The 20,343-nt window shown below is 54.4% G+C and overlaps 1 protein-coding gene across 4 annotated transcripts in view; it reads left to right on the plus strand.

Annotated features, from left to right (window-relative positions):
* Positions 1-1,720: 1,720 nt before the first annotated feature.
* PAX3 (paired box 3) overlaps positions 1,721-20,343 on the plus strand; it is a 72,510-nt gene continuing 53,887 nt past the window's right edge. For 2 of the 4 annotated variants that reach the window (XM_062582464.1, XM_062582465.1), the window contains exons 1-4: positions 1,721-1,805; positions 2,600-2,835; positions 4,277-4,406; positions 4,909-5,043. In XM_062582464.1, coding sequence (XP_062438448.1) covers positions 1,721-1,805; positions 2,600-2,835; positions 4,277-4,406; positions 4,909-5,043 — 586 coding nt within the window. Of the gene's footprint in view, positions 1,806-2,599; positions 2,836-4,276; positions 4,407-4,908; positions 5,044-15,033; positions 15,043-20,343 lie in introns of all 4 variants that reach the window. The other 2 variants (XM_062582466.1, XM_062582463.1) reach the window with 2 other exon arrangements.

The following is a 20,343-nucleotide window of genomic DNA, read 5'->3' on the forward strand; positions in this document are numbered from 1 at the left end:
CTTTTTATCCGACGCGTTATGCAAGCGAGGGAAAGCGCTGCGCTCCCCGGCCGGCGCGCCGCGGGGGCTGGAAGAGCAGCTCGGGCGGCCGCAGCCTCGCAGCCGCCCGCGGGCGCCGCCGGGCCGAGCTGCGGCCCGTGAGTAACCGGCGGCTCGTCCCGCCGCCGGCCGGGCCCCGCGCGGAGCCCCCGCCGGGCGGCGCGGAGCCCCCGCCGGGCGGCGCGGCGCTCCCCCGCTCGCCTTCCCCTCGCCGGCCGCTTCGCCTCATTATTCCGCCCGGGGATTTCTTTTTAAACAACGCGGATCCTCGGCATCCCCGGAGACTGGTACCAGCCGCTGAATCGCCGCGAATCGTCGGGGGAAGTGGGCTCCGCGGCCCGAAAACATTGTTTCCTTTATTTCAAAGGAGGAAACCTGAACGATTCTCATCCTTCTGATTGATTAAGGTCCTGAATAACTTGAAGCTCGGGAGTGACAGTTGCTGAATAGACTATTGCAAATAAAGAGCACTGTGGAAAGCTGGGCTGGCACTTCAGAGTGTAAAGGAGGCGAGTTTGCTGGCACTTACCAAGTTATAAATAAAAGCCCATGCACAATAGTACCTTCTTTAAGGACAGACAGTCTTTACAACACTCCTGGCGTCATATCCTGCTGTGGTCACTTCAGCTCCTAGGCAGACTTTACCTCTTTTATTTTTCCAGCAGTTTAGTTTGAATACTACAATAAATTCCTGGGAACAAACGCTTGTTCGCAAGACTTCCACACACCCCGCCTCACACACATACACGCACGCATGTATACACTCGAACACACGAATATACCGCAGGGCCACTCTCGTGCCATCAATTTTTAAAAGCAGAAATCCCCACTGAGATCAATGGCAGCTCTCGCTTTCAAAACCGTTAGCACCATTTGGTCCAGAGATGTTTCTTCCCGGCGGCGACAGATTTCAGTGCAAGATAAATAAATAAGAAGGAGGAAAAAAACTTTTTTTTTGTTGGGAAAAAATGGCAGGGAGGTTGCGGCCAGCTGACCCCCGAGCCCCGCGCCGGGAGAGGCGCAGCCGGGAGACAAAGCGCGGTGGCGGCCGGCGGGGGCCCCCGACGGGCCGCGCTGCCCCGCGCCCGCACCGCTGTAGCCGCAGGGAGACGGCGCGGATCGGGCCGCGGGGACAGCCCCGGGCCGAGGCGAGCCGAGCCGAGCCGCGCCGCGCCGAGCCGATCCAGGGGAGCGCAGCAGAGCGGAGCCGAGCTGGGTCGACTACAGCCGGGTCGGGTCGACGGGAGCGGAGCGGAACCGAGCCGAGCCGAGCCGAGCCGGGCCGGGCCGGGCCGGGCCGAGCCGAGCCGGGCTCTCGCCCAATCAGCGGGGGCGGCGCGGCCGGGCCGGGCGGGCGGCGGCCAATCGCGGCGGCGGCGGCGGCGCGGCGCGGGGCCATGAGTGGTCCCGGCCCGCGCCCGCGCCCGCGCCGCCCCTCCGCGCCCTTCCTCCCCCGCCCGGAGCGCGCCGGCCGCTCTCCGTCCTGCCCCGGCCCTCCCGGTGCCGGCGGGCACTGACAAAAGGGCGGCAGCGCAGGTCCCTCCCCCCCTCCGCCCCCCCCCGCCCGCGCTGCGCCCACCCCCTCGCGGGACTTTCGCTGCCGCGGCGGGACGCGCTGGCAGAGCGGCTCTGCCCCGGCCGCCCGTCACCTGGGTGTCGCTCCCGCCGCGCCGCGCCCGACATGACCGCTCTCGCCGGGGCTGTGCCGAGGATGATGCGGCCGGGCCCCGGGCAGAGCTACCCGCGCAGCGGGTTCCCGCTGGAAGGTAAGCCCCGCCGGCGCAGCAGCGGCGCAGCAGCGGCGCAGCAGCGGCGCAGCCGGAGTTGCTCGGTGTTAGGGCCCGGGGCGCTCGGGCGCTGCGCGGCTCCGCGGGCAGCCCCGGGGCCGCGGCCGGGATGCCGGTGCCCCGCGCCCGTCCCGTCCCGTCCCGTCCCGCCCCGCCGGCGCACCCCGGATCCCGGCAGCGAGCCTCCCTCCGAGGAGAGCAGCCTGAACCTGGGGGCGGCGGCCGCCGCAGGCCTCTGCCGTGAATCCCTCTGCTCCTTAGCAAAGTGAGGGGGATGATCTGGGGAGCAGAGCAGGACAAACAGAATGACAGAAAAGAAGAGAAAGAGGAGAAAAGAATAGAATAAAATACAATAAAATAAATAAACCAAAATTAATGTAACCAAGGCGAATCGAAAAGGACCTTGGAAACAAATGCGCGGCTCCCACGCTCCCGGGCCAGGCTGCGCCGCGACGAGCGCCGCTCCGTTCCCGGGGCAGCTGCAGCGCAGACCCCGCCGCGCGGGGCGGGGGGCGGCGGGACGCGCGGGCGGGCGGCCGCGCCGCGCCGCGGAGCAGCAGCAGGTGACAGCGGCCCCGGGGCCGGGGCGCGGGGCTCCGCGGAGCCGCCGCAGCGCTGCGCGCGGGCGCGGTGGGGAGACTTGCCTTACGGAGAAGGCTGAAATAAATAAAATAAAATAAAATAAATAATAATTAAAAAAAGCGAGCCAGCAGGAACTGGACGAGAAGTTAACGCCATTTCCCCCTCCTGCCTCCCCTCCCCTCCTTTTCTAGTCTCTACTCCTCTAGGGCAGGGCAGAGTCAATCAGCTCGGTGGAGTTTTTATCAATGGCAGGCCTTTACCCAACCATATCCGACACAAGATAGTGGAGATGGCCCACCATGGCATAAGGCCCTGTGTCATCTCTCGCCAGCTGCGAGTGTCCCACGGCTGCGTCTCCAAAATTCTCTGCAGGTACCAGGAGACGGGCTCCATCCGGCCGGGGGCCATCGGCGGCAGCAAGCCCAAGGTGAGCCGCGCCGGCGCCGCTCCGCACCCGCGCAGCGGGGGCAGGCAGGGGGCAGGCAGGCAGCGGGCCCCTGCGCGGGGCTGCGCGCGCGGCCGCGCGGGCTCTCGGCGTGCGCACGCACCGGCCACGACCTTCCCTGCCTGTTGCTCCAGGAGTACTCGAGGCTTTAAAAAAATATTGTTGAAGTTTTGTGGCTACGGTTTGCTTTTCTAAGAAAATGCTAATTAAAAAGCAAACAAACAAAAGCAAACAGAAAGCTTTCTGAAACGAATCGCGGGAACAGGGGTTCGCTCCGCAAAGGTTTCGCTGCCCGAAAAGCCCCGGCCCGGCGGGTGGGCTCGGCGCTTTGCAGGGCAGCGAGCCCCGAGCCGGCGGGGCGCGCAGAGACCGGGGAGCTCCGCGGGTCGGGCCGCGGTCCGAGAGCCTGCCTCTCGGCGGCCCCCGAAGCTATCACTCTGTCTGTCTGTTGCTTTCTCCTACCGTTTATTTTTTCTATTTGCCCCAAAGCTGCATGTATTTATAGTTACACTGGTAAAAAGTTTGCGCTCGCAATAAGGCGGACAAATACTGATCCTTATCTCAAGATTACGCTCTTCCTTTTATTATATCTTATTATCTCCAGAAAAAGTAAAAGTTTGAGTTTTTGTTGAAAGTTGGTTTGCAGAGATTTTTTTTTCCTTTGCAGCTTCTTAAAGTAGCAATTCCTGAACTTTCTGTTCCGATGCTAAAGTATAGATTTTTTTTGAGTGTTATCTGAACGAAATGTTACTTCCTGCCAGGAGTTCTTTGTTTTGCTTGAATTCGGCTTAATTTTAAAATCTTCAGACTACATAGTAAATCTCTTTATATCAGTCTTGGTACTCATCAGCATTTTTATTATGCGACTTTTTATTTGGTGCTGCTAACTTTGCTGTGCAGAAACTTTCCTGACGCGAAGTTTCAGTTACATAGATTCCTCCTCTAATCACGGTCCTGTGTTTGCTTCTGATTTTCATCTCCGCTGTGGGCATTTCAGAGCCGGCCCCGCACAGCTGCGCACCATGCTATTGCTGTATAACACTGCGGTATAATTCTAGGTTTTCATTGCGGAGGGCTCGATCCTACCGTCTCATATAACCCCAGAGGATTTCGTGGGAAGTTTTGTTTGACTCGGGGGGGGGGTTGTATTATGCTGGCCCGTTGTTAGGTATTATGTCTCTTCTTATTTTAACTTGTTTATTCTGCGCGTTCTTAATTTAACTCACCCGTCTTCAGGCGGGTTTAAAATCGGATTTCTAAGAGGGACTGTTTTCGGCTCTCGCTGGCAGCAGCGGGAGCCCGGGCGGCGGTGGCAGAGGGACCCGGACCGGGACCCGGACTGGGCCGGGCCGGGCCGGGCCGGGCCACCTGGCGCTCCCCAGCCCCGCAACCTCCGCGCCCGCTTCGCTTCTCTTCACTGAAGCAGGTGACGACGCCGGACGTTGAGAAGAAAATCGAGGAATACAAGAGGGAAAACGCGGGCATGTTCAGCTGGGAGATCCGAGACAAGCTGCTCAAGGACGGGGTGTGTGACCGGAACACGGTGCCTTCAGGTACGGGGAGCCGTCGGGGGTGGTGGAGCGGCCGCGCCGGGCCGGGCCGGGCCGGGCCGGGCCTGCGGGGTGCTGAGGTGGCGAGCAGAGCCCCGACTGGGCTAGTGCCGCCTTAGCGCGGCGGCCCCGCGACCCGCGGGAGTTTCTGCCCTCCGCCGTGGTGGGTGTTTTCAGCTAAATTGCGTTGCACCCCCGCCGGCTCTTCGGCCGCCTCTGGGGCTGCGGGCGGCGGCGCGGGGCCGGGGGGCGGCGGGCGGAGCGGGGCCCGGGGGCGGCGATCGGCGATTTGCGGCCGCGGCGGGCGGACACGGAGCCGCGGCGGCGTTTGCGCGGGTGTCGGCGGTGTTTTCCCGTCACCTGCTGCCCTGGCACGGGGAAAAAATAATGCCAGAGGCACCCGGCTCGCCCCGGGGCTCCGTGCGTGCCGGAGCCCAGCCCGAAATCGCTGCGCCGGGGGACTCCTGGGGGCGGCTCGGTCACAGCTCTGCGCTCCCCCCCGAAGTGAGCTCCATCAGCCGCATCCTGCGGAGCAAGTTTGGGAAAGGCGAGGAGGAGGAGGCCGAGCTGGAGCGGAAGGAGGTGGAGGAGGGCGACAAGAAGGCTAAGCACAGCATCGACGGCATCCTCAGCGAAAGAGGTAGAGTCCGGCTCCGGGGGGGCTGCGCGGGCGCGGGGCAGGGCTGCGCGGGCGCGGAGCCCGGGGCGGCCGGCGGCTCCCCGCCTCCCTCCTGGCGGCGCCCGCAGCCGCGGCGCCGGCTCCGCGCCCCGACGGGGCGGCCGCGGCGAGCGGCGCGGAGGCCCCGCGGGTCGCACGGCTCGGGTGTGCGCTGCCCACCGCGGCGGGGCACGGCGACACGCCGGGCTGGAGGCGGCCGGCCCGGCGCGGGGCTGCGCGCTGAGAGCCCGCGGGGGGCTGCGCGGGGGCGCAGCCCGAGCGAGGGAGCAGGTCGCCTTCCCCCCCTGCCCCGGGGGCGGCTGCTGCCTCCGGGCCGGGCCGGGCCGGGCCAGGTCAGCCGCGGCCGCCGCGCCGAGGTGCCTGCCCAGCACATGCAGCGGCCCTGGGGAAGGCGAGACAAAAGTACCAAATGAGCTGGTCAAACATTTGTACAACTTTTCCAGCTTTTACAAAGAAGGCCTTCTATACACAATCTACACTTGGAGATGAACTTGGAAAACAAAGAGGGGGGAGTCCATTGAAACTCACACTTTGGCTTTGCACAGACAAAGCTTCAGCTAGCAGCAGCTTGATGTGAACAAAAGAAGGCAACCTTTTTATAATTCAAGGAGAAAAGAAGAGAAAACAGCCCCACAAAAGGCCGAGAAAAGACATTATGGGCTTGCAATGAGGGATGAATTATTCAATGAGCCCCTAATAGCCAATGCTCCACGCAGTTTTATGGACTCTCCACCATGGAAAAAGTGACTGTTTTCACCTACAAAATGTTTCTAGCATTTCTAGGCATCCAGAGATGCTGACTGCGTGCTGTTCAAGAAGAACAACTGAAACCCATCCTTTAAAATAGGGTATCCCTTTGTTGTCAGGACAAACCAAAAAACACTCTCAAAACTTAGTTTTCAGCTCAGTTACTAGGGCTTTAGGGAAGCTTCATCTTCAGTGTGCCTGTGTTTGTGCAAATGTGAGTAACACATGCACACAGAAGATGCTAACGGAGTCGTAGCTTTAAGGCCAGAAGGAAGCAGTCGGATTGCCCCGTCTGTCCTCTGGTCTGTCCTCCGCTCCGTGTCAGGTCTCCAGAGTTTCTCCCAGGACTTCCTGCACTGGAGAATTGCTCTCTGGAAGGGGATTGCTTCTCCTTCTGAGAAGGATGCTCATCAAGGGAAAAAATGGCCAAATTTGGAGCCCCAGTTGTTAAAATAACTAACTTTTCTGCCTCCCCTGAGCTGGTGAACGGAGATTAAGTAGGTCTCACTGGATGAACGTGGCTAGGCAGCTCTGTGCAAATGGCAGCCTTTACGTCCTGCAGATTCAGTACTGGTTCCTGGGAGGGTTTGGCAGTCGCGGGAGACTCTGCTCTTCCTTGTAGGAACCTGGGCTCTGCTCCTCCCTGACTCGCAATCTGCTGCTTAAAGTTGCTGCTGGAGTGGGAGAGATGCTGGAGAGAGTTGCTGTGTAACATGTTATGTACAGCATGATGCGGTAGGGAGAGCACGCTGGGGAGCACATTTGAAAAAAAAACAGAGCCCACCTCTCCTTTCTGCATGCAGCCAGGAGCAAAGATTGTTCAGCCCCTGTGGCCTGCAGGGCAGCTACGGTTTCACTCGGTCTGCAAAAACCACCAGGTCCGATCCCTGACCCTTCCTGTCCAAATAACCAGCAGTGCTCCCACGGGCTGTGATGCTGCAGGGCCAGGCTCAGTCGGCAGTGGGGCTGAGGCTGGGCGCTGGGCACAGGGCAGTGGGTCCTGTGTGGAGGTGCTGGGGCTGCAGCGCAGCCGGGCGCTGGGCACGGGCAGGGGGCTCTGTGTGGAGGTGCCGGGGCTGCAGGGCGGCCAGGTGCTGGGCAGGGGGCTCTGCGCGGAGGTGCTGGGGCCCTGCAGAGCTGGAGGCTCCACTTCATGGAGCTGCAGACCCATAGCGGTGTTGTAGGGTGTTTCTGGAGTCTTAAGTAATTTTTACCCCTCTGGTGCGCGGGGGCCAGGCTGTGGTGGCGGCACAGCGCAGCCGCACGGCGCCGTGACGGCGCAGCTGGTATCGGGTCCAAAGGCAGGTCCTGCACCTGGGAGGGAGGGAGCTGGGATCGCCCTGCTCGGCGGCCGGTGGGCTGAAATCCCTCCTCGCCGAGGGCTTTGGGGTGATTCTGGCAGTTATTATCTCGAGGGAGGTGGTGGGGGAGAAGGATAACAGCTGTTCTGGTGCTGATGGCAGCTAATTCAGGCTTCTGCGAAATTTGGGAGTTTGCAAGTACTTGCGGCAGAGCGGGATAAGGGAAAGGAAAGAATATGGATGGCATGGTTAAAAAATGAGTGATAGAAACAGTACCTTGGTGCCTTGCGTTTTTTCACCTGCAATCACCCCATAAATATATATGTATATGTATATATGAAAGATATATTTTTCCTATATATATAATTATACAGATACATGTTTTATCTAAACTTCCGTCCGCCCCACTGTATTTGTATTTCAGCCTCTGTTTCCGGAGGCTCAGACGTGCGCGCGAACGCGGACGGCGCGCGCCGCCCTCTGTGCTGCGCCTCTGCACGTGCGCCGCTGCGGCCCTCCGCGCTGCCTCTGGGCGCGCGCTCGGCGAGAGGCCGGGCCGAGCCCGGGCGCGCGGCGGGCGGCGGGCGCTGCGCGCGGTTCTGGTCCGCTTTGCCCAGGGGCGTACGAGGCGGCTGGAGCGAGGCGGAGGGACGCTCCTGGGCCCGGGGCGGCGTTCGCAGACGAAGCGCTCGGGCAGAGGGAGCCGGGCGCAGCTTTCGCGGGCGCCGCGGGCGCTGCCCGGCGCGGCGGCTCCCCGCGTCACAAGACAGCTGTTGTTTTCGGGCAGCGGGCGGCCGGCGGGCCCGGGGGGCCGGGGCGCCCCTCAATGGGGCTCTGTCGGCGGCGGCGCGTTCGGCCCCGGGGCCCGGCGCGGCGGAGCCGCCCCCGTGGCGCGCGCCCCCTCCCCGAGCGCCCCGCTCCCGGCCCTCTTCCCTGTGCTTCACTGAGGGCGATTCAGGCTCCCCGGACTAAATTGCCTTCTTTATTTCCTTCGTACTTTCATCTCGGACCAAACCCTTCCCCCCTCTCCCTCCCCTTCCTCTTTTCTTTTTTCTTTTTTTTTTTTCCCTCCCCCCCCCCGCCCGAGGCTCACATTAATACAATTTCGGCACCACCCCTATTTCTGTGTGTGTATTTGGGCAGTTTGGGTCGGGGGGGGGGAAGAAAAGAAAAAGAGCTTAGCACAAAAGCGCTGCTCAGCAGCTCGAAAGTTCAAGCGGCCGCCGCTTCTCCGGCCGCGCGGTGCTTTTCCTGTTTGTGCGTTCGGGGGAGCATTTTTGCTTTGTACTGTAATGGAATTAGAGGACAGATGCTGACTGTAAACGGGACACGCGACTACCAGCCCCTAGCTCAAATATTTAGATGCAATGCTACAATTACTGACTTGATGCAGGGGCTTTGAAGTGGTGGCGCTCGGTCTGGAGGGTGGCTCAGGCCGGCCGGGCCGGCAGATGTTTTGATTAGGGTTGGTCAGTACCGTGCAGCCAGTTATTTTTAGGTTGTTAAACTAATAAAGGCAGTTTATTAAGGGAAAGGATTAACGCGCAGCCGCCAGATATCGGCCTGAGTCACCCCGTCGGCTGCCGTGCCGCGGCGGCGGCGGGAGCGCGGGACGAGGCAGCGGCTGCGTTAGATTTAGGCGGCGATTTTCTGATCTGGGGCTTGTTGGGATTTTGCTGCTGCCCCGGGGAGCGGCGGCAGCGGGAATTACTCGCCGCGTAAAGCACGGCTCTGACTTCGGGCTAAAGAGCGCGATGCGTTCTCCTCGCCAAATGTTACCGGCAAAGAGTCACTTAAGGAATGAAACGCGATGGCTGTGGCTGCAGGCAATCATCTTCCTGAGCCTGGAATTTCTTACAGTACCTTAAATATTTGGTGACCAGCAGGTCTAATGGATCGGCTCATGTAATTCAAACAGAATTTCGTTTCTGAGGCTCTCAAAGTCAATGGGAAAATAGTGCTTAGTTAAGGAAAACTCCTTAATGGCTTCAGGATTTGGCTCAAGGCAGATAGCATCGATAGCATTTTTGCCTGTATTTTTTTTCTTCCTTTTCTTCCTTTGTTTTGTAGCAGTATGTGAGAGTTTAGTCATGGACTAGAAAAGTCTTTGTGCCAGGTGCTGTACAAATGTAATCGATGTAGCTGGATGGCAGCTCAAGGAGCCTTGTTTCTTCTGCCTGAGTGTGTCCATCGCTGTGGGGCTCTGGACCATGGTCAGGATCTGAATCTTTATTCTAAGCTAACAAGTAGTAATTATTGGCTTCAGTAATCAATAACTTGCAAACAAGCAAAAGAAATGTCACAGCATGCTGAGCGTTTCCAGAAAGGTGCTAAATCTTCAATTTTACATGACTTTGGGGTGGAGCTGGCTGCTCCAAATCTCCCAGGAGCAGCCTGTGCTGCTTTCCTGAAGGCAAGTCGGGAGACACTGAGGAAAGCACTCGTTGTTAGTGCGCAGATATGTATGACAGTGTACCTATAATAGCTTTATATGAGCAATAATTAGACTCACAGCTGTGGGAAGAGAAATACACATTTTAGCAAGAGTTCTCTGAAGTAATTCAGAGAATATTGATGCATCCTATCCCCTTCTTGAAATTAGGGTTACATTAACTGTGTTACATGTTTTGTCTTGAGAACACCTTAACTTAAAGCAGTCAGCACCGATGCGGACAGAATCACTGTGGACTGCACTTCCAATTCTCCTAAGTATATTCATCTAGAACACACATAAAAGTTACTTTAGCAAATATCAGGATCGCTCCTCGCACATCTGTTTATTTAGCTGAATTTCTATTCAAGATTGCATCTCCTTGCATTGCCGTGGAAATCTAAAATAATAGATTATTGCTTGTTGATCTATATTTTTATCTCTCTCTCTCTCTCTCTCTATATATATATATATAATTGATAGCGCCATTCTGAAACAACCGAAGCAAGGAGGAAACGGTCGGGTGACTTCAGCGCGGCAGCGGGAGTTCGGCCCGTTAGGGACCAGGCTGGTCTCGGAGCCGGCTCCGAAACGCGCCGAGCCCCGGCGGCTCTCGGTGCCGTCTGCAGGCTCGGAGCCAGCGTGGGTTCCCGGGCTGGGGCGCGAGCCCGGCCGCCCTGCGGAGCCGCGAGCGAAGGGCCCGCTCCCGCGCGCCGCGCCGCGCTTTTCGGCCGGGAGCGGCGCCTGCGTCGGCCCCGCCGCGCTGGTGGAAACCACTGAGCGCGTGAGAATCGGTCCTAATCCCGCGCGGGGAAACGCCGGCGCCGGGCGAGGGCTGCTCCGCCGGCGCCTACGCGCGGGTCGGGGAACGGCCCCGCGCAGGCGGCCGGGCTTTGGTGCCGGGGACGCGGGGAGTGAAAGTCGGCACTGGTGAAACCCTTGCTTTTGTCTTAACAGCTACTCGGGGAGGCTTTAGTTTTGTACTAGGTGCACTTATTGATAAGGGTTGGAACGGGGTTTGGAAGAGGAAAGCCAATAAAGCTGATAGTGATAAATTATCACGAGTCCCCAGGGCTATGTAATAAAACGGCGCTGGGAAGTGAAGCAGAACTACAAAGTGCTCTCTGGTTAATTTAAGAAGAAATTGAGTGAAACGCAAAGCAATAAATCAGACCAATGTAGTCAATGTGAACTTCTGCGTGTAAACGTCACTTTAAATCCCCCGTAACAAACCTACCTGGGTAGAGGCAGAACAAAATATACAAATAAAAACGCAGCACAGTTTCAAGTGTCCCCCGAACGCTGAGCTCTGGCTAATAAAAAATGATGTACAGGAACATAATTCACTGCAAGACTTTGTTTAGTGTAGAGCGGGTGCGTAATTTTACTTTACTTGCCCTGAAGTACTCCTGCCCCATGCTGTTAAACTAATTCAGTCTAAATCACTCTTCCTAGAAAAAAAGCGAAACATAATGAAATTAAAACTCACTGTGGGCACATTATCGTTAAGTGTGTCATGTGCTGAGATTATTTAGTCAGGAGAGTTTGCTGTAATTGCTGACAGGTCATTTATTCCTTCTAGTAAATAAAGATTCAAGAACTATTAAGAATGTGCATATATAACTAATAAGACAGTAAAAGGCAATTAGGCAGTCAGTTTAATGTCTTATCTTGCTGGTTGCCCTACAGTTGTTTTACAACTAGGAATTAAAATCTGAAAAGGAAGTTTTCAGTGTCCCTGGCCAAATATTGATCAAATAGCTGTTTGCCGATGCCATTGTGGCACATAAAGAGGCCGGTAGCTCTGCCCCGTGTCGTTCCTCTTCCATTGTAGCTCATGCTTAACTCCGAGATCAAAGGAGGATCGTTTCAGTTTATCTGTCTTGGAAAATCCTCCTTTGCTCCTAAACCTTATGGATTAATGGTCAAATTGTCTTTAATGAGATGTGAAATTTGAATGGAATCCTTATTTTGCATGGTCGGTTGGATATATGCACTGTACGCTTTTACAATTTTGTGGGGATTTTTGTTTAGTATTGGATTTGTATTTGTTTGAATCCACTTTTAGGATAAAGTTCACTGAAATTTTACAGCAAAGACGCATAAAATACTTGGTATTTCGCTGAGTTTTAATGCAATTAATTCTGCTGCATGCCATCCTTCTGATGGATATAGTCTGAGCTAAAAAAAAATGGAAAGTTACTGTTGATACCAAATTACAGAAGGGATGAATGGTCCGGAGCTGCCGCCGACGGGATGGGAGTTCTCCCGACCAGGCTCTCGTCGCGCAAGCAACCAGCATTTCTTTGTGCCTTTTCCTCCTCCTGATCTTGCAGACCTCATTCGCGTCAGCGAAGATTTATCTACTGCCCCTATCCCCAAAAGTGGGGAAAGTCAGACGGGCCAAGCAAGAGCCCTGGAGAATAATCAGTTCCTTGTTGCGTTGCAGAAAGCTATACTTATTTCAGAGATAGTCAAGTATGTTCCACCACATCCTCTCCAGAAGAGGCTGTGCAGTTTGGATGTGTTATGTTGGCTTGTAATTATGAGATGGAGTTTCAGCTAAATTGCAGGGTATGCGAGCACTAGCTCCAGGTCCCGCTCGTTCCTCTGAGCGCCCTGGACATGGAACTGAGCTTCACAAATGCTGGTAACAGGCCTGGCGAGGCCAGATCGCCTCTCCTGGTGTCTCGCAGATCCTGTGCGCAGGACCCTCAGATGTCATAGTGACAAACAACCGAGTAAAGGGCTAAAATTCGATTTCTTTTTTTTTAACCAGCAGTTTCTCATTGTCCTTCTTAACTCTACTCTGTTTCTGTTTAGTCTGTTTATCTCTGGATAAAATATCAGCCTCTGCATGATTTGCAAATACCCAGATACTTCTGAAGACATTTTGCCACAAAGTAACAGTTAAAATTCCTTGAAAACATTGAGACAAATTTCCTTTAAAAAGTGCGTGAACTCAACTTGCTCTTTTCAGTGCAGAGCTGCAGAGAGAGCAGTGATACATGTTATACCTTTTGATTTTTTTTTAATGGATATTTGCCAGCATGTAGAATTTCTGCCAAACATGATGAATGTTTATACCATGCACAAGTTCCATATACGGATCTTTCTTAAGGACTTCTATATCTATCATATGCCTCGTGTTCGATGTCTGATCCAAAAATGACTGCGTAGTCATTTCTTTATCAGATGCAATGTCACGTAGAGCCCCGTAGTTTGCACTGCGCAGGGAATAAGCTGCCGGCAGCTGACGGTTCTGCAAGCTGGCAGCTCGTCCAGCCTCGGTCAAACCTTGCTCGCCCGACGTGAGCGAGGTGTGCGAGCAGCACCGGCCGCGCCAGGACCTGCCCCCTCTGCGCAGCCCCGGAAAGCAGCAACATCGGCAGCTCTCCCGGCTGAATCACTGTTTTTTGTTAGAATTGTCACCAATGCGTAATCCATACACCGCAGCGTACTCGGTGGAACCGAAGCGCGCTTAAAGCTCCTCCCCGACTCCGCATCTTTAAGTGGCCCGGAGAAAGGTGGGCACGAACACAGACAGGGTCTACAGAAAAGAGGCCAGCGGCCGCGAGACGTGCAGCGAGCGGGGTTGCGGGGAGCAGCCGCGCGGACAACACCCCCTTCATCGCGGCGGGCGTTGCAGGGCTTGCTCCTCGCCGCGCCCCGCGGGCGGCCGTCTGATGTGCAGCGCGGGAGCCCGCGCCGGCGGGCAGCGCCGCTCCGGGGGCTGCGGCGGCCGCCCGGCGCTGCCCGCGGCTGAGCGCCGGGAGAGCCGCAGCGGAGCTAGCCGGAGGTCAGGTTTCCACCGGCGCTGGGACAACAACAGAAGCTGCTTTCAGAGAAGAGAGGTTTTGACCGAGAAGAGGGACGTGGCAAACGTTTAACTGAAGAATTGTGAAGAACGAAGGTGAAATATCCTGTTTTCCCGTTTTTCTCTGTGAAATCCTGCAAAGTGTGTCGTTTGTCAATATTGCAAAAGTCTCAGGAATCTCATTTGTCAAGGTATAAATCAAAATTAACTCAGTTGAAACTGGCAGACTGACGCTGGTGCGTGAATAAATGCTGAATTAGATCAGCAGCACATTTCCTGGAAGAAGGGTTCATTTCAAGAAACTACTGTCCTGCAGCTTTAACTCACAGAAATACTATCTCTTTAAGTAGTTTCACCAAAGCCAGAAAAGTTACGTAACTAAAGATTATTTAAACGAGGAAGGATTCGCTAAGGGAGTGGTTGTCAGAGCCTGATGGTGCCGTATTTTGGAGGGAGGTCTGCAAGCTCTCCTGCAACGCATGCGGTGCAGAGAAGGGCATGGTACCTTCCAACCCCTCGTGATGCCGACAGCAGCTTTTTTGTGTATGATGTGTAGCTGAGCTGTTCTTTGCAACCTTGCAACTGGAAAGTAATAGAAGAAAACATTTAGGAATCAGTGCAATCAGTTTAGTATTTATCTAATAAATAATAATAATAATAAACAACCTGATAATCAGTATTTAGAGGATTATATGACAGATGTTGCCGGGAGGATGAAGCCCTCTCCATGAGCTCATCTCTATTTTAGCACAGGCGATTGGACCTGCTCTGCTTTAAATCCAGGGACTGGGCAGAAACGCTCCGACCTTTGGCAGCTGTACGTTAAACCACACGAAGGCCCGTTGCTTTAGCGCCCGCAGCGGGTTTTCCAGCAAACCCCGAGCTGTGCCGCCTCGCGTGCCGCGCAGCACCGTGTCGCCCCTGGGAAATCCCTTACAGCGCTGCCGGTCCAGCTGCCCCGAGCAGCAGCGGCCCTGCGGGGCAGCGCGCGCGTGGGGAGCCGCAGCGGCGGCTCGGACCCGCCTGCGGTTCGGTGCTGCCCGGAGGGACGCGAGGAGTGGGAAGCGTCGCGGGATGCTCGCGTGTCCGGCAGGAAGTGCAAAGCGGCTCTGTTTAGCAGCGGTTTTGTTCGTCTTTTTATCTCCTTCTCCGCTGATGCCCAGCGAGGCTTGGCGGGCCAGCTGCACCGTCAGGTACTCCGGACGGTCTAGCCCCAGTCTCAGTGGGGCTACCACGCGGGGCCGAGCTTGGCCCTGATGTGAAGATCATTCCAAATTCGAGGGACCTTGTTCGCTCGCTCAGACTTGGCGCCTTAGAGCTAAGCACCTCTTTGGGCTGGTAAAGAAGAGGTCCGACGCAGCACGCAGACGCGGTGAAAACGCGGTGTTACGCGCACCGCACACTAGAAAGAGCAGTTTTAGGGGGTTCTCCACCGCGTGAGGCAGCCCCAAAGGAGCGCCCGCCCCGGTGCGTGCCGCGAGCAGCCCCGCGAGCAGCCTGCTGCGGCGGCGCGGGACGGCGAGCGCCCCGGCGCCGTCGGGCTCCTGGTGCCGCAAGGGGCCCCGTGCGCCTTCTTCCCAGGCCGCCGTCCTCGTCGGCGCGGCGATGAAGCACTGGAAAAGAAGGCAGGAGCTGTAGTTCAAGCGGGCACCCAGCCCCTCGCTGTGAGGGCTTCTCCCCCGTGCGGAGGACTTCTCTCCAAACTCGTAGGAGTTGCTTGGCCAAGGAAGGACTTTGAGCAAGCCAGGATTCAAAGTTGCTCTGCGGCTCCGGCACTGACAACCCGGCCGTGCAGTGGTGACAGATGGTGACATAAATATTTCTCTTAGCCTGACATCAGGAGCAGACTTGTCAACCTTGGAGGAGCAAATCAGAGACAAAGCTTAGAGGAGGCACTAAAACACTCCTAAATATATCCCATATCTGAATGCACTTCATAGTAGTTAAATGTAAATAATAAAACATCCCAGGAAAGACTCGCAAGGAAAAGCAGAAGTCCTTGAGGTGGTTAGAGAACGCACTAAGAGGCCATCACCAGAGAAGTCTCCGTGCTACAGGCAGAGGCTGGCACCCAGGGGCCAAGGGAGACTGGGGGAGGTGTTTAGCTGTCATGTTCTCCTGGTGCAGGTGCTGTAGTTATGGCTGTACCTGTTAGATGGTGTTTTACATGTGGTGATGCTCTTCTCCAGGTGGGCTTCACAGGCTCCAGTGTTTTGAGCTAAAAATGGCTTTCCTCCCCCCCCCCCCAACTTACACAGCTGCTGTGAGTCTGCTGCTGAGGCTCCCACAGCTGTGGGGAAGCGGCAGCCAACGGCATCTTCCCAGAGGCTTTAAGCCTTTTTGCTGGAGGTGGGGGTGAGGGCATTCTGCATCCTGTGGATGGAAGCATGGTTGTTTTTGTATGTCCTTCTTCAGGAAGAGGAGTGATTGTGGTGACTAGAGTGTTTATTAGCAAGCGATGCCCTTAAATACAAAGAAGACAAGAGTGATTGTAGTGAGGCTGGTGTGAGCAGAGTTTGGTTAGGTGTAGAAGAGGGCTGGAGTGAGCTGCCCTGTGCATGTGGCTGATGCTGGGGGCAGCTCCCCGCACCGCTTGGCCAGGGATGCTCACCAGGTGTCCTCACCTCACTGGTCACCTTGCAGTGTGTGCTCCAACTTGGGCAACTCTACTTGTTGCCTCAAACCTTTGTGTGTTGTCTGGAATGGGGACAACAGTGACATTTTCCTCCCTGAACGGTGTTCCCAAGCACCCAGGCTCCAGGAATAACGTGTTACGGAGCATTGGCTGCTGCTGCTTGTCTCTCGCCACCGTAAATGCGGAGAAGCAGAGATTTTGCAGCAAAAGCAAGAGCGTGGCTGCTGCGCAGAGTGGCAGAGGCATCCCATCCCCAGGGCCATGGTGTGCCCTGATGTAGGTAGGATTTAGCTTCTCCTTTAAATGTTTTTTTATTGCTATGATCTAGAGTGAAAGCAGATCAATAGCTTCTACGGTCTGGGACTAAGCTTGTGAATTGAGGGATGTTTCCACAATTTAGATGGTGGTTGTGAGTGCCACTGTGTTTACTGGGGTGCAGCAATTACCGATGTGCGTTTCTTGCTGGTTTTGCTGGGCTGTCCATGAACAGAGTGCTGCTTTCTAAAGTATGTGGTATGGAAAAGCTATTGAATACTTCTGGCAAATAATTCTGGCCAATACTTGATGCTTGAAATTTATGTGGCTGTGACAGATACAGGTCTCAGACTGTTTCTTCTTCTAGAAGCGGGTGTTGCTGTTGCATTCAGCACAAATGTTATCATTTATAGCTTCAGCATAGCTGCTTAAAACACTTTTAAGAGTTTTTCTTTAAATTAGGATTTTTACTAATGTGTGTGTTAAAACACTAATGTGAATTGGGCAGAAAAGGAGACCATTGTGGTTTAAATGTTTGCGTGTTGTATGTTGCTAGTATTTGCAGTTCAGAACTAGCTTTTAAAATCTTTGTATGAAATATAAAGCTTTTCTCAGTGGTGGTGGTTTGTGCTATGCAGATGAATTGGAGATGAGCTGCTTTGGTTTATCTTTAAACTTTTTTAAAAAATAAAAATCTGTACTTTCTTTCATAAACGTTCCTTCTCACAGAGAGAAACGGTGGCTTGGATGTACAGCTACGAGCCAAAAAGCTGAAGAGCCAGTTCCAGCTGATAGGCTGGCTTAAGCTTGTCAGCTACTACTTATTTTTTTAATGCCATATTGTGAAAGCTGTGCTGTAGTTGCACAAGGTCTGATTTCTTTCAGAGCTGCTGATACAAATACAATTTTACTGGCTTCTAGAGTTGGAAGCAAAATGGCACTATCATAGTCAAATTTTAACAGTAAAATTATGATTTTTTTTTAATACTACGCTCCTAATTAGCACTCCTAATTAGTGGTATCAAGCATGTGAGATTTCTTGTAAACCTCAGAAAAGCTTATTGAAGTCAATGGCAGTACTTGAGTTTGGATCAGGCCCTAACCTGTTTGAGAGTTTTTTTAAATTTATTTTATTTATTTGGAAATGGGGCATTTCTGGTATTCCTGGGTGGGGGTGGGGATGCCGATGGGACTCGGGGGCGGCACGAGCAGGTGCCGAGCAGCTGGGTCGCTCGGGTACCCCTTCGGCGTTAGCTCCCTTTCCAGCAGAGCTGATGCACCTCCTCGGTAGCTACTGTGCTGTCCTGTTTCATGAGAGTGTTACTGCTCGTTTGGGAGGATTGCTCAAAAATCCCCCTTCTGGCTTGCTGGGGGACCTTGTGCGGGGTGGACAAGGAAGCATGTTTCTAAACGTGCTCCTGGGGAAGATGATCCATTTCTCTGCCTCTAGAAAATACTCCTTATCCAAACGCTTTGGGGCTATCTTCTGATCTAAAAGGCAATTTACAGGGTTTTACTATAGCTAGTTACAGGGGTTTTACTGCTGTGCTTTCAGGCAGCCGCTGAACTTGATGTCCACCGGTAGGTACGCAAACGTACTGGGGAGAGCTGTGCAGCAGGAAACAGAAGCTCTAAATAACCTCCCCGAAAAGGTCTTCAGCGTGACTTATGTCATCGTTTCCACTTTGAAAACTGAAAGGTTTTCTTACCCGAGGATTTATTTTCCAGGGTGTTGAATGCATGAGCCTATCATCGTTTTACACTCGATTAGAGATGGGTTTGAGCAGCACGTGGTGTTACCGGCACGGAGGGGGTGTGGAGGCGTGCAGAAGGGACGTCCTGCGCCTGCCGACCACGGGGAGCGCAGGGGGAGCGGCTGCTCCGACTTCCCAGACGTGGAGCAGGTCACGCCGCAAAGCCGAAGGGCGGCTGAACGCCGCTCACCCTCCCGCTGAGCCGGCCAGCTTCTGGGCGCGCTCTAGCCCGAGTGGCCGTGTCAGCCCCTCTCCTCCGTGCGTGTCCTCATCCACCCCAGCGTGGGAGAGGACCTGGTGCTTGCGAACGAGCTGGCGGTGCTGCCCGGCTGTGGCCCAGTGGCTTTGGGAACGAGGAACGAGGCTCTGGCATCAGCCCGTTTGCCTCCAGTCAAGCCGTTTGAAGGAAGCCGGGTTTCCATGAGGTTTAGGCTGCAATATTTGTTATGAACACATTGCACCGTTTACGCAGACAAAGTCTATAGGCAGCCTTGAAGCACTCGGGGAAGGCAACTTAGAAAACACAGGTTACTGTTTATTGGCTTAAACTTGCTAGTAGCAGGGTTCCCATGGCTATTGAAATTCTTTTCTAAGGGAAAATTTCCTTAAATGGAAAAAAGGACTAACAACTGCAGCGATGATTCCAGGTAGGTTCAGCTTCATTAGTGGAAGAGTCTGAGTTAGCAAACGTGGGCACTCATCTTCAGCAAAGAAGTGCTGAACAAAGTATGAGCCACAGCGGCAAATAAAGCCGTCTAAATGGATGATTCTGTATTAAAAAAAAAAAAAAAAAAAAATCAGATGCACCTTGCTGCAAGCTATTTGTTTTGGTTGTATTGACAAGAAAACATAATGCCCTTAAAAAAATCCTGGAAAGTCAATTATGTGAAGAATCTAATGTGATTAATTTTATCTTCTATTTTAGAAGAAAAGATGAAAGGTGAGAGTAAATACAGATTAAAGCTGAAAATGGAGCAGGAGGTTTGAAACTGGTAGAACATTCCCTGGGATTTCAATACAGGACATCTTGGATTCTGCTTCTGTTCTCAGCTGGCGATCTTTGACTGTAGGGGGATTGGGTGATTGTCCTGCTCTTTTGCATCAGCTTAAAACATAGACTTGAAAAAGTTAGAGAACTGGGGTTCCCGTGCACCCAGGGAATTTCTGGACTCTTGCAATTTGAATACAACACTTCTAAACTCCGTTGTGTCTCTGCATTGTCATCTCCAACATACTTATTTATAATTTTTTTCTTTGACATCCTTGATAGAAAAGTGTACTAGTTAAATTCAGGGTATTGTTTTTATTCTGTTCCTTCCACTAACTTAAATCATTGGCAATTCTGCCAGAAATTGAGGTGGAGGGAAGTTCAGGAGCAGGAGAGATTCTTAGTTTGCTGCTGCTTAGAGATTCTTAGTTTGCTGCCGCTTTTCATCAGATGCTTACGACTTGCAGAGAGCCACAGGCACTCGCAGAGTAGAGTGTTCTCCCGGGTACGGGTACGGAGCAGAATAAAAGGCTGAGAACGGGCCTGACAAGTCGCTGTTATGCAGGTACTCGGGACGCCGTTAGCCGTTCATCTGGGTGCGCTCCCCTTGGCTTTCCTGGCGGGAGAGTTGTTTAAAAGCTCGTTCGTTACTGTTGTCTCCTTCTCCCTGTGGATTTCTGTAGTTTGCTTGTGGCTGGCGCAGACCTTCCTAGGAGAACTACTCTTAATCTCCTACCAGTTTGGTAGGCTGCAAAGAAAGAGGAAGCCAGCAGGATTTGCGATAGTGGCCGAATCCGATTGCGCCTGGGAAACGAGCAGAAATGGCATTACGGATTTGTGCTTCCACACAGGCACGGTGTTACTGTCTGAACATCGAGTACGTTTAAAGACCAGCTCGTGCAGCCCTGCGTGCGTGGGCTGGGGTCCCGGCAGGGAGCAGGACCCGGCGGTGCGGCTCGGGGCGCTGAGCTCGGGGTGCTGAGCTCCCTCTTCAGAGGGCCGTCGCCGAGGCTGCATCCCCAAATAGGGGGTTCTGTGCCTCCAAGCTGCTTCATTTATTATTGTTTTATGGCCTCCCCTACTTTTTTTTCCTGGTTGGGGATACTAGTTGATGGTTAGAGAAGATCTTTATTCTGTTTAGCTCCATAAGACAAGTTAACGGATTGAAGAGCATGTATGTTTTGGGTTAAGTCTGAGCGATTTCTGGCCGCTTTTGACGCAGCCCATCGCAAAGCGGCGCAGCGGGTGTTAGCCTGATGCTCGTGCTCCTCCGGCCGCGGTGGTGAGGAGTGTGAGGGAGCGCCGGGAGCGATGCCCTGGGCTGGCTCCGTGA

The sequence above is a fragment of the Rhea pennata genome, chromosome 9 (genome assembly GCF_028389875.1).
Source record: "Rhea pennata isolate bPtePen1 chromosome 9, bPtePen1.pri, whole genome shotgun sequence".
Lineage (NCBI taxonomy): Eukaryota > Metazoa > Chordata > Aves > Rheiformes > Rheidae > Rhea > Rhea pennata.